General features: G+C 42.5%; 1 protein-coding gene across 2 annotated transcripts in view; it reads left to right on the top strand.

Moving 5' to 3' along the window:
• The window catches only part of NOC3L (NOC3 like DNA replication regulator), a 33,335-nt gene extending 22,282 nt beyond the window's left edge, over positions 1 to 11,053 (top strand). Inside the window, exons 15-21 of one of the 2 annotated variants that reach the window (XM_087702344.1) lie at positions 1,271 to 1,334; positions 2,872 to 2,943; positions 4,347 to 4,528; positions 6,338 to 6,466; positions 8,354 to 8,451; positions 10,312 to 10,396; positions 10,480 to 11,053. In XM_087702344.1, the coding sequence (XP_087558470.1) occupies positions 1,271 to 1,334; positions 2,872 to 2,943; positions 4,347 to 4,528; positions 6,338 to 6,466; positions 8,354 to 8,451; positions 10,312 to 10,396; positions 10,480 to 10,611 (762 nt within the window). In that variant the 3' untranslated portion in view covers positions 10,612 to 11,053. Of the gene's footprint in view, positions 1 to 1,270; positions 1,335 to 2,871; positions 2,944 to 4,346; positions 4,529 to 6,337; positions 6,467 to 8,353; positions 8,452 to 10,311 lie in introns of both variants that reach the window. The other variant, XM_087702343.1, reaches the window with a different exon arrangement.
• Positions 11,054 to 12,093: the final 1,040 nt, after the last annotated feature.

Here is a 12,093-nt window from a genome sequence, read left to right as displayed (position 1 = left end):
CTCACACACAGCACTGGCATGCATAAGAATAGGATGTAAACGTGTTTTTTAAAAGGCGTCTTTGGTTTGCGTTAAAACAACTTCAACACACGCAATGTTCTGATTGCACCACAAACGCAGTAGTCATCCTTACCTTTCACAGAGGCCCTGAGTTTTATAAATAGGAGCATGATAGTGTAGAATAATCATATCCAAGGACCAGTGGTGGGTTTCAAAGAAATTTTGGAACCTCTTCTGTAGGTGTGGCCTGCTTTCTGGGTCCACTGGTGGAACCTCTTCTAACCGGTTCGGTAGATTTGACGAACCGGTTCTACCGAATAGGTGCGAACTGGTAGGAACCCACCTCTGCCCTTTTCCCACAAAACAATGTTCAGAGTAAGATTTTTTTCTCCTTTTTTAAAAAAAATCTATTGTTTCATCAAAGAAATGTAAAAGCAACAATCAAAATGAAACAAAACATACATTCAACCCCAACAGCAACAACAAGAAAGAAAAAAAAATAGTGTACAAAAAAGGGAAGAAAAAGCGGTAAATCGGATTTAACATTTAACATGTAGGATCTACCTTGGCTGATGGCTGGGGGAAAAAAAGGAAAAGCAATAAATTATCCTCCCCTTTTAGCAATAGCAATAGCAGTTAGACTTATATACCGCTTCATAAGGCTTTCAGCCCTCTCTAAGCGGTTTACAGAGTCAGCATATTCTCCCCAACAATCTGGGTCCTCATTCCACGGACCTTAGCAATAGCAATAGCAGTTAGACTTATATACCGCTTCATAAGGCTTTCAGCCCTCTCTAAGCGGTTTATAGAGTCAGCATATCACCCCCAACAATCCGGGTCCTCATTTCACCCACCTCGGAAGGATGGAAGGCTGAGTCAACCTTGAGCCGGTGAGATTTGAACAGCCGAACTGCAGAAGTGCAGTCAGCTGAAGTAGCCTGCAGTACTGCACCCCTAACCACTGCTCCACCTCGGCTCTTTTAAAAATCAACAGGTTGAGCTAAACATTACATTAATCTAAGATTAGGGATTTTCTCTCCTCTTAACTCATAGGGGAAAAAATTGATGCGTAGATCACCCCAGGGGCGTGTGTATGTGTGTGTTGAACATAGAAAAATTGTGTGTTGTTATGCATGTGGATGGATGAAACCAGTTACATAAATGGAAAAGAAATGCCTGCAGTTTGGCTGAGTCCCCCCCCTCCCTCCACTCCTCACGGTCATAGAACCTTGAAGTCTACGCCCTTACAATTCACCTTTGACCTTTTTAGGTGTTAAGCCACAGAGAGAGCCTGCACTGTATCCTCTCGGCGTTTCACATTTTGTCTGGGCAAGGTAAGGAATTTGATTTGATATTGTGTCGGGTTTGGCCTTGTACGATCACCTTACGGTGATACAAAACCATAGTCCAGGGTGTGACATTAGACAGTTGTTAATTTTGCATCGAAAGACTCCTTAAGACAATTTGTAAGAAGACAGCAAGGAGACTGTTTTCATCTGGAACTAAGCTAGGATCACTGATTTTTGTTTTTAGTTCCCTCCCCACAAATCTGCTTTTATATTTGTAACTAAAACAATATAACAACTGTTCGACCTATTTCCAAGATGCACGTGAAGGTACTCCTCAATTCAAACTACCGTAATTGGAACAGGCAACTCTGTCTCTAAGTGACACGGTTGTAAACCGAAAATATCACATAACGTGGCCAACTTAACAGTGGCAGCTCAAGTTGTGGTTAGTCAAATCACACATAGTTCTCTGCACTTTGATATGGGTTGTGACTCAGCAGAAGTTTGCTGTCAGTTGAGTCGGGATGCAGGAATAACAATGCAGCTGGTTAGTGTCGTCTTCTGGAGATAAAAGGACTGATGGTGCCACGCCCTGGTTGCAGAAGTCAACGTTCATTCATTCGTTCATGGTTTGTGGTTCATCAGTCGTTTAATTGTGAGAGGCACTTGGATAAGTGATTTGCTTTCTGTAACCCTGATTCGAAGAGACACTTGGATAAGTGATTTGCTTTCTTTCTGTACACCTGGTTTGGCCTTAAGAGATCTTTGTTTTTGCATTCTGTTATCTTCTTGCCAGAGACTTTATTTATGTTTATTTTTGGGCTCGCAGCCAGCCTGAGCCAGGACTGATAAAGTTATTTCCTTTTAAGTCTGTCTGACTGTCGTCTGTGATCGAGCGAGGAAGGGGGGTCAGAACAGATATGGCCCAACGGCTAATCAATAAAATAAATAAACTAACATCACGTCATTGCAACTTGTGACTTCCTACCAGTTTCTCCATTGATCTTGTGGGAAGCCCGCAGTAAAGATGACAAATGGCATTCAAGAGATTGTCGTAATTGTGCGCCAATCGCCAAACACCCAAATTATGATCACATGACTACAGGGAGACTCTGGTAGCCATAATTACAGGGACCTGTCATAAGCTCCCCTCATTCATTGCCATCATAATTTCAAATAGTTTAGTGGCCACTATATGATGACGACCTGTATGTCAAAAATAAATTGTCTCATGGATATAGGAGGTGAGGCTTTCAATCTTAGCACCTGAGAATCCAAATACATTATTGGAGTTTCAACAATAGCAATAGCAGTTAGACTTATATACCGCTTCATAGGGCTTTCAGCCCTCTCTAAGCGGTTTACAGAGTCAGCATATCGCCCCCAACAACAATCCGGGTCCTCATTTCACCCACCTCGGAAGGATGGAAGGCTGAGTCAACCCTGAGCCGGTGAGATTTGAACCGCCGAACTGCAGATAGCAGTCAGCTGAAGTGGCCTGCAGTACTGCACCCTAACCACTGCGCCACCTCGGCTCTTCTTTCAGATATAGAAACCTACTTAACTTGAATTCTTTCCATAGGTGATGTCCTTAACATTGATCCCTTGAAGTTCTACACTCATCTTTACAAGACGTTATTTCAAATACATGCAGGTAATTCCTGATTTTGATGCGTTGAATATTAACATATAATATTATCTGAATATAGAGAAATTGATGCTTTCTAACCAGTGGTGGGATTCAGCCAGTTCGCACCTATTCGGGAGAACCGGTTCGTAACTTTCCAAGCAGTTCAGAGAACCGGTTGTTGGAAGAAATCTCATTTTGGTTTGTTTTTTCCCACTTTACAGGGCTAATCCTGTAAGGAAGGCAGGAAGGAAACATTCTGGTGTTGTTTCTAGCCTAATCTTTATTGCCCTGCTTACAGAAACTGCCTTTTCGGTTAACCCTGATTACATTGCAGCAGCTAAGGTGAAGCGCCCATCGACGTGAGTGACGTCAAGTTGCCACGCCCGTTGAGTCACATGACCACCAAGCCATGCCTACTCAGCTGGTCATTAGAGGCAGACAACCGGTTGTTAAATTATTTGAATCCTACCACTGTTTCTAATTGTCCAGATTTGTTTCACTGATAGTCCTCTAATATTTAAAGCTCTTGAGTGACATCTTGCCCCCTTTTACAGTAGATGGCTTTGATTGTCTCAATAGTTTTGATTGCAGTTCAGCAACAAAGAAACTACCGTATATACTCGAGTATAGGCCGACCCGAATATAAGCCGAGGCACCTAATTTTACCACAAAAAAACTGGAAAAGTTATTGACTTGAGTATAAGCCTAGGGTGGGAAATGCAGCAGCTACCGGTAAATTTCAAAAATAAAAATAGATACCAATAATGTTTTTAAATATTTATTTCAAAGAAAAACAGTAAACTAGCAGTGTATTCAATGAAATACTTCACTCACCTCATGATGCTGATGTCCCGCTGTGATGATGATGTCCCGTGCAGCCGTGGGAGCGATGTCCCGCCTCCTATGACACACGGCACAGTGATTCCTATCATTGGATCACTGTACCAGAGGAGGTGGGACATCGCTAGGTGGCTGCTTGCCATAACAAGGAGGAGGTGGGACATCGTTGCAGAGCGGCAGGAGGGGGAGGAAGGGGAATCGTAAGATAGCCCTGCATTACATTAGAACGTGAGGAGGGGGGATGGTGCGGTGCACGCTGCGCGGCAAACTGACACAGAGGGAGGGGAAACTCACAGGGGCGCTGGGCCATTCACGAGCCTCACCCAGAGGCATGGCCCCGCCCCTTTTTCTCCTCCATTTTGGGCAAATTTTTCACTGACTCGAGTATAAGCCGAGGCAGCTTTTTTCAGCCCAAAAAGTGGACTGAAAAACTCGGCTTATACTTGAGTATATACGGTAACTCTCAGTGTAAATCCATTGTATATCTTTAAGCTAAGTGATCCTTGAGTGATAAAAAAAGAGGGTAGTAGAACGGTGGCTTTTCAACTTTTGGGGCTGTTAACGGGGGTTTTCATTTTGTGTTCAAGGAGCTACAAATGAAGATGCAGCATTGGTGTTGCAATGTCTGGATATAATGCTTGCCAAGCGTAGAAAGCAGGTGACGCAGCAGAGGGCGCTTGCTTTCATTAAGCGTCTTTCCACCGTGGCGCTCCAGGTCCTTCCGAACTCCAGTATTGGAATCTTGGCAACAAACAGAACATTAATGCATGTAAGTTTGTAACAGCCTGGCTGATATCTCTCAAGTTATTTATTTATTTATTTATTTATTTATTTATTTATTTATTTATTTATTTATTTATTTATTTATTTATTTATTTATTTATTAGACTTATATACCGCCTCATAGGGCTTTCAGCCCTCTCTAAGGGGTTTACAAATTTCTTTTAGCAAATTGAGTCAGCAACTTGCCCCCACAGTCCGGGTCCTCATTTCACCCACCTTGGAAGGATGGAAGGCTGAGTCGACCTTGAGCCGGTGAGATTTGAACCGCTGAACTGCAGATCACAGTCAGCTAAAGTGGTCTGAAGTACTGCACCCTAACCACTGCGCCACCTCGGCTCGTTATGAGTGCATACTGCTGTTTCATCCACTTTCTTGCCAAGAGACACAATCTCGTTATTAGGAGTTAATGGGGGAGCAATGGTTAGAATGCAGTATTGCAGGCTGAACTCTGCTCACTGCTAGGAGTTCAATCCTGACCGGCTCAAGGTTGACTCAATCTTCTATCCTTCCGAGGTCGGTAAACTATGAGGACCCAGATTGTTGGGGGCGATGTGCTGTCTCTAAACTTCTTAGAGAAGGCGGTAAGGCACTATGAAAGCTGTGTATAACTCTTAAGGGTTCACGGACAAAAGCGCGCCCGATGAAACCACGGTGAGAAAACCGCAAGTTCTAAACTGCTCCAACAAATGAGCACAGAAGCGCGCCAACAACAGCGCGCCGACAGAAGCGCGCTCTAAACCTAATCCTGAACCTAAGCCTTACCTTAACTTAAATCGCGCTTCTGTCGGCGTGCTGTTGTCGGCGCGCTGTTGTGGGCGCGTTGGTGACGTGGTTTTCGTGCCGCGGTTTTGTCAGCGCGCTTTTGTCATGCGCGCATTTGTCGGGTCACGCCGGGAGGTATTGCTGTTGTGTTGTTCTCCCAGCTTCCCTATTTATGTCTTCAGTTTTTCTTAACCCATCTGAACTATGTTTACACCTTAAGTATTAATTATATGCAATTTAAATGTGTAGACAAAATATACTCATTGGATCACTCTCTTATTTAAGGGAGCAGGCCATATCTTCCCAATGAAGAAAGTATACATTTATTTTATTTAGTTATTTATTAATCAAATTTATATAGCCACCCACGCCACTAAAAGGTAAAATACACTGCTCAAAAAAATAAAGGGAACACAAAAATAAGACATCCTAGATCTGGATGAATGAAATATTCTTATTAAATACCTTGTTCGTTACATAGTTGAATGTGCTGACAATAAAATCACAGAAAAATTATCAATGGAAATCAAATTTAGCAACCCATGGAGGTCTGGATTTGGAGTTACACTCAATATTAAAGAGGAAAAAAACACTACAGGCTGATCCAACATTGATGTAATTTCCTTAAATGAGGTTCAATAATGTGTGTGGCCTCCACGTGCCTGTATGACCTCCCTACAACGCTTTAAAATTTAAATTTAAAATTACGAATTTAGTGGTCCCCGGGGTCCAAAAGGTTGGTGACCCGTTGGGGAAACCAGGGGTATCCAATCTGGACAACTTTTAAGACCTGTGGACTTCAACTCCCAGAATTCATGGTTGTCTGGGGAATTCTGGGAGTTGAAGTCCCCAAGTCTTAAAGTTGCCACGGTTGGTTAGTCCTGCTGTGGACCATATGTACATTGGAGATTCCATATTCAGAATTAAGTACTTGCTTGGGGGAGAGATTGTTTTATCCTTTTAGAGGAACGTGGCGTCTTGTAATTTATTTTTGTGGGACTCATTTTTTCCCCTCCAACAAACTTCATTACAGGTTTTCCCAAAGACAGACCTTCTTTTAGACAACGAATCACAGGGGAGTGGTCTTTACCTGCCCGAACTGGATCAGCCGGAATACTGTAATGCTCAGAACTCGGCCCTCTGGGAGTTGCATTCCCTCTTGGTAAGAACCACGGAGGTTTACTTTTTGTAAAAAAGTTCTTGATTCCTGGTACAGTAATCCTGTTTTCTTTCCTTCTGAAGAGTTTTATTTTCCTCTGGAGCTAGAACATCTGGGAACGAGTTTAGGAACTTAGGAACTTCATGTGCTATTTTCAACCTGTAATATGAATACTAACTTCCTTTTTTTTATTTCCTTTGTCTTAATATATTTTAGACTGTATTTGTTAAAAACCTATACCGTGTACGGGCTCTGGGAAGTTGGGGGGGGGGAAGGGAGGTGGGGTGTTAGGGGGCAGGGGGGGATATATAGTATGTGTTAGATTTTATAGTAACACGACTGCACTTGTATACTGTTGCTCTTTAATTTCACTGTAAAAATAGGACAAGCTGAATATATTAATAGATAGTAGAAATACACCGAAGGGAGGAGTAGAGGGATAGAAGAAAGAGGGGTAGCGAGGGTGGGAGAGAGGACGGGAGGGAGGGTGAGAAGGAAGGGAGGGAGTGTACCGGGAGAGGGGAGTGGTAGAGGGGGAGGGGAAGTAGGGTAGAGGGGGATGATGGAGGGAAGAGGGAAAGTTGGAGGGGGGCGAAAGAAAGGGTGTATGGAGGGTCGAAGTGGTACATTGGGTTTGTATTTGGGGGGTATTGTTGACAAGAGGAATGGCTGTGTTTATTGTTTAATGTTATATGGCCCCGGTTATGCACAGTATATACGTGACTGTACGAAAATGAAAATGGAAAAAATAAAAACACATTTACTGATTTCCAAAAATAAAATAAAAATTAAAAAAATCACATATAAGAAAATGAATACTCATCTAATAATGTGTTGTTGTTTTTTAAGTTTTCATAATCCTGATAAGCTCACATACATGTTTACTCAGTTGCGCCCCTTTCTGGATCGGGATGCTCTATGCACAGTCACTCACGCCCTCGTCCTTTCTCGCCTGGACTACTGTAACGTTCTCTACATGGGGCTGCCCTTGAAGAGCACCCGGAAGCTTCAGCTGGTCCAGAATGCAGCTGCGCGGGTTATCATGGGGTCACCTAGGTGCTCCCATGTTACGCCCCTTTTAGGCGGCCTGCACTGGTTGCCGGTTGTCTTCCGGGTGCGATTCAAGGTACTAATTATGACCTTTAAAGCGCTCCATGGCTTAGGCCCAGGGTACCTGCGAGACCACCTACTGCCACCGGTAGCCTCCCACCGTCCAGTGCGATCCCACAGAGTTGGCCTCCTCAGGGTGCCGTCGGCCAGACAGTGTCAGCTAGCGACCCCCAGGGGGGAGAGCCTTCTCTGTGGGAGCGCCTTCCCTCTGGAATGAGCTGCCCCCGGAGCTTCGTATAATCCCCGACCTCCGGTCCTTCCGACGCACCCTAAAAAGTTGGCTTTTCCAGCAAGCCAGCCTGGCCTGAACAAAACAAAACAAATTATTGATCACTGTTAATTTTAATTCACTTTTTTTTAAAAAAAATGTCATTGTCAATTTTAATTGGGTTTGGGATATTCTATTTAATTTTTTAAAACTTTTATATTATGTGCTTCTTTTAATGTCGTACGCCGCCCTGTGTCCTTGGGAGAAGGGCGGCATATAAATCTAATAAACCTAAACCTACTCCATCCCACTAGTCTTTTTAAAATTAAAACTGGTTGCTTTGCTATTTTTCAACCATTTCCTATTTTCTAGTTATCTTGGGCAAGTAATTTATTTACTTATTGAACAGTGGTTTAAGACTACCTACCCTTATTGTTTTAATCAGTTGCTTTTAACAGTTAAAAATAATGTTTATGATGAACTCTTCAGAGACGTTAAATCAGGGATAAGTGCATTGATCCAAGCAAATGTCAGAAAATGTTTCATTCTGCTATGGCTTCTCCTGTTTTCAGAGACACTATCATCCAGTTGTTCAGAAATTCGCAGCTCATCTCTTGGCAGGAGCCCCAGCTGAAGGTTCAGAAGCTCTGGGACATGACCTTGGCCGGAGGTGAGAGAACATTCTGTGCAATTGCAGGGTGGATTGATTTAAATCTAGTCGATTTAAATGACGATTTAAATCATAATTTAAAACAGTAGTAAAAAGGCTTGATTCAAACTGACAGTCTCACAGAATGTACAGCCTCATGCTACATAACTGTTCTGAACCCCGCCCCCCCTTTCTCCGTCCAGGAATGAAAGCCAAAAGCCACGTAACTCAAAAGGTTCCTTTTAATCAGCCCAAGCTCTTGCTGGCTGCAAGCCCAAATAAACAAAGATAATTAGCTCTGGCAAAAGTCCTATAACTCATAACAAAATGCAAACCCAGCTTCTCTTATCTCAAAACCACTTATCCAAGTTGGCTTCTCTCAGGTTGTGAATGCGAACAAGAACAATCACTAGAACGGGAATAGAACGTTGACTCCTGCAACCAGCGCATGGCACCAGCAGTCTCTTTATACTCAGGCTAGGATCCCAATGAGCAACAGCTGCTCGCAATCATCTGTAGTTCCTCTTTTGTCCTTTACGCTGAGTAGACTTAAGCCTGCATGCATCCTGATACAACTCCCAAATGCTTTCAGGAACATTCCCTTTGATCCAATGCTCTGCCGCCACCTGGTGGCCAACCAGTCTCTTCTCGCCCAGCTCGGCGTCGACACCCTGTCCAGGGTTCTCCACCTCCTCCAAGGCCGACTCATCAGCCCCCTGGATATCGGAGTCTGGCGACAGCTCTAACACCTCCTGCCGGGCCACAACACATAACTAAGCTCCATTTCATGCTGAATAAACTGAATTATTAATGTATCTTAAATAGAAAACTATCTTTAGATTCTTACTACAAAAATAGTTTATTAAAATAAATTTGATAAAAATAAAAAAAAAATCTGATTTAAATAAAGAAATCTCATTTTTTAACTTTTTTTATTTAAAAATCATCGATTTTTATCCACCCTGGTGCAGTGTCCCCAAACAAGCCAGCATCACTTTTATCATCAAATTAACATTCAGTGGGATAACTACCTCTAATCCCGGAGGCTTAATGGGACCATTGTAACCAATGACTGGCCATCTAAAGATGTTTTATATATGAAGTTCAAGAAGAAAATAATCTCCTAATTCATTCTCGCCCTTAGTGGAAAATAAAAGATTTCCAGAAATTACCTTATATCTCAGTCCCCAGAATTGTACTTTTGCAGTTATCTGAAGGCCCAAACATTCCTTCGGGTTTAAGTCTGGAGAGCTCTGTACATTTGTGGGGTTCACCGACAAAAGGGCGAACGACAAAACCGCGCCCGACAAAACCGCGGTGACAAAACCGCGTGTTCTAAAGCGCTCCGACGAATGAGCGCTGAATCGCGGCGACAACAGTGCGGCGACAGAAGCGCACTGTAAAACTAAACCTAACCCTAAACTTAACGCTAACTCTAACCCTAAATGTAACGCTAACCCTAAACCTAACCCTAATCCTAACTCTAAACTTAACCCTAAATCTAACCCTAATCCTAACCCTAAACCTAACCCTAAATCTAACCCTAATCCTAACCCTAAACTTAACCCTAAATCTAATCCTAACCCTAAACCTAACCCTTACCTTAACTTAAATCGGCTTTCTGTCGACGCGCTGTTGTAAAGCGCCCTTCTGTCGCCGCACTGTTGTCGATGCGCTGTTGTCGGCGTGTTGATGATGTCACAGTTTTAGCGACGCGGTTTTGACGGTGCGCTTTTGTCGTGCGCGCTTTTGACGGGTCACGCATTTGTGGCCTAGATTCTTTCATTATTAAGACCTGTTATTGCTCTGCTTTTCTGACTTAGTTGGATTTTAAGAAATCGTTTGGAAATAATGGAAATTAAATATTGCTATGCACCATAGGTCACCTGGGGAACTTTTTGAGGCCTACAGTATGAAAGATGTGGCTTTCGACCCTTCCATTCCATCAGTTGCACGTAGAAAAAAGGTACTTCTTTATAAATTTGTTTCTTAAAATATGGAACTTTACCGTAAGGTTTAATAATTATGTTTTATGCTTCTTTGTTTTAGGGTAAATTCTTACAAGGGGATTTATTCCTTAATGAGGACGTGACTAAATTGGTTAAGTTTCATCTTGAAAAGCCTGATTTGCAAGTACCCCTGGATTTTGCTGAAGACATAAAGACATTTCCGGCATCATAACTATATTGCAAGCTAATTCCGCCTGTTCAAAAATACCAGACCTATGAAAGAGAGACTTATTCCATTGAAGCCTATATTTTCCAGACTGCAGAAACACGCCAGAAGAGTGTTTTTGGTAATTCCTAGAATATTTGAGATAAATTCTTTAAAACTTCAGAAATGATGACTTCACACTGATGGCTAAGGTTTAGAATTTCTAATTTAATTCAAACTTGGCATTTGTAAAAAACCGGTTGTACAGTATTCTCAGTGCAAAATGATGCCTTTTCCCATAACTGTACAAACATGGTTGATTCCTAGAATTTTTTTAATTACAAATATAAATACAGGATTTTCTTTTTAAAAAAAATGATTCTGGACTGGTTTGTTCTCATAGTTTGAGTGGTGTAAGCGGAGCTTGAACAGATATTTAAAAATAAAAATGTAGAGTTCTCCACTCATACACACTATTCATTCTTTCCATGATTACGTTCATTTAGATAGATTTGCATATCATCTGTTAAGAAAAATATATATCTGAAATAGAATATTATCTGGCTAAGTACTTGATTTGGCACAGGGCCTAGTCAAACATAGTAGCAATAGCAATATATAGCAATAGCAGTAGACTTATATACCGCTTCATAGGCCTTTCAGGCCTCTCTAAGCAGTTTACAGAGAGTCAGCATATTGCCCCCAACAATCTGGGTCCTCATTTTACCCACCTCGGAAGGATGGAAGGCTGAGTCAACCCTGAGCCGCTGAGATTTGAACCGCTGACCTGCTGATCTAGCAGTAGCCTGCAGTGCTGCATTTAACCACTGCGCCACCTTGGCTCTTAGTATTCATGTGTCAGGATACATTGACGGTTAAAAGCACATTTTGGGTAACTTCAAAATAGATACGATGCCTTCAGGTATCTAAGGTGGCTTTGAGCATATGGCTTAAGCTCATTCTTAACCAATGAAGTGAAGGGAGGTGGTGGTGTGCTGTGCAAACAGAGATTGAGATTTAATGGATTTGTATGCCGCCCAATCCCGAAGGACTCTGGGCGGCTTACATAAAAACAATTTAAAAATACTAAAAAATTTAAAATACAAAGAACAAAAACAAATTAAAAGAAGACAACATACACTCAGTTCTTAGTGGAGCTGGAACTCAATCAAGGGTCAACAGCCCCAGGCCTGCCGGAACAGCCAAGTCTTAATAGACTTTCGGAAGGCCGAGAGAGTGGGGAGGGTCCGGATCTCTGGGGGTAGACCGTTCCAAAGGGACGGGGCAGCTACAGAGAAGGCTCTCCCCCGTGAAGCCGCCAGTCGACATTTTGTAGTCGACGGCACCCGGAGAAGGCCCATCCTGTGAGATCTTGGTGACTTGATCCTGCCAGTTAACTCTCACAGATACAAAAGTAATTTATGCAGCCTTGCATCAATAAAAACTCAGCTCACCAGAGATGTTGAGGAACACACAAAGCCGGTTAGATGCCACATTTGGCCTACCTAA

Source organism: Thamnophis sirtalis, unplaced genomic scaffold (genome assembly GCF_051295495.1).
Source record: "Thamnophis sirtalis isolate CommonGarterSnake01/CBP01778 unplaced genomic scaffold, rThaSir2_p1.2 scaffold_15, whole genome shotgun sequence".
NCBI lineage: Eukaryota > Metazoa > Chordata > Lepidosauria > Squamata > Natricidae > Thamnophis > Thamnophis sirtalis.
Note: the sequence above shows the minus strand (reverse complement) of the source record. Positions and strands in the feature narration are given on the sequence as shown.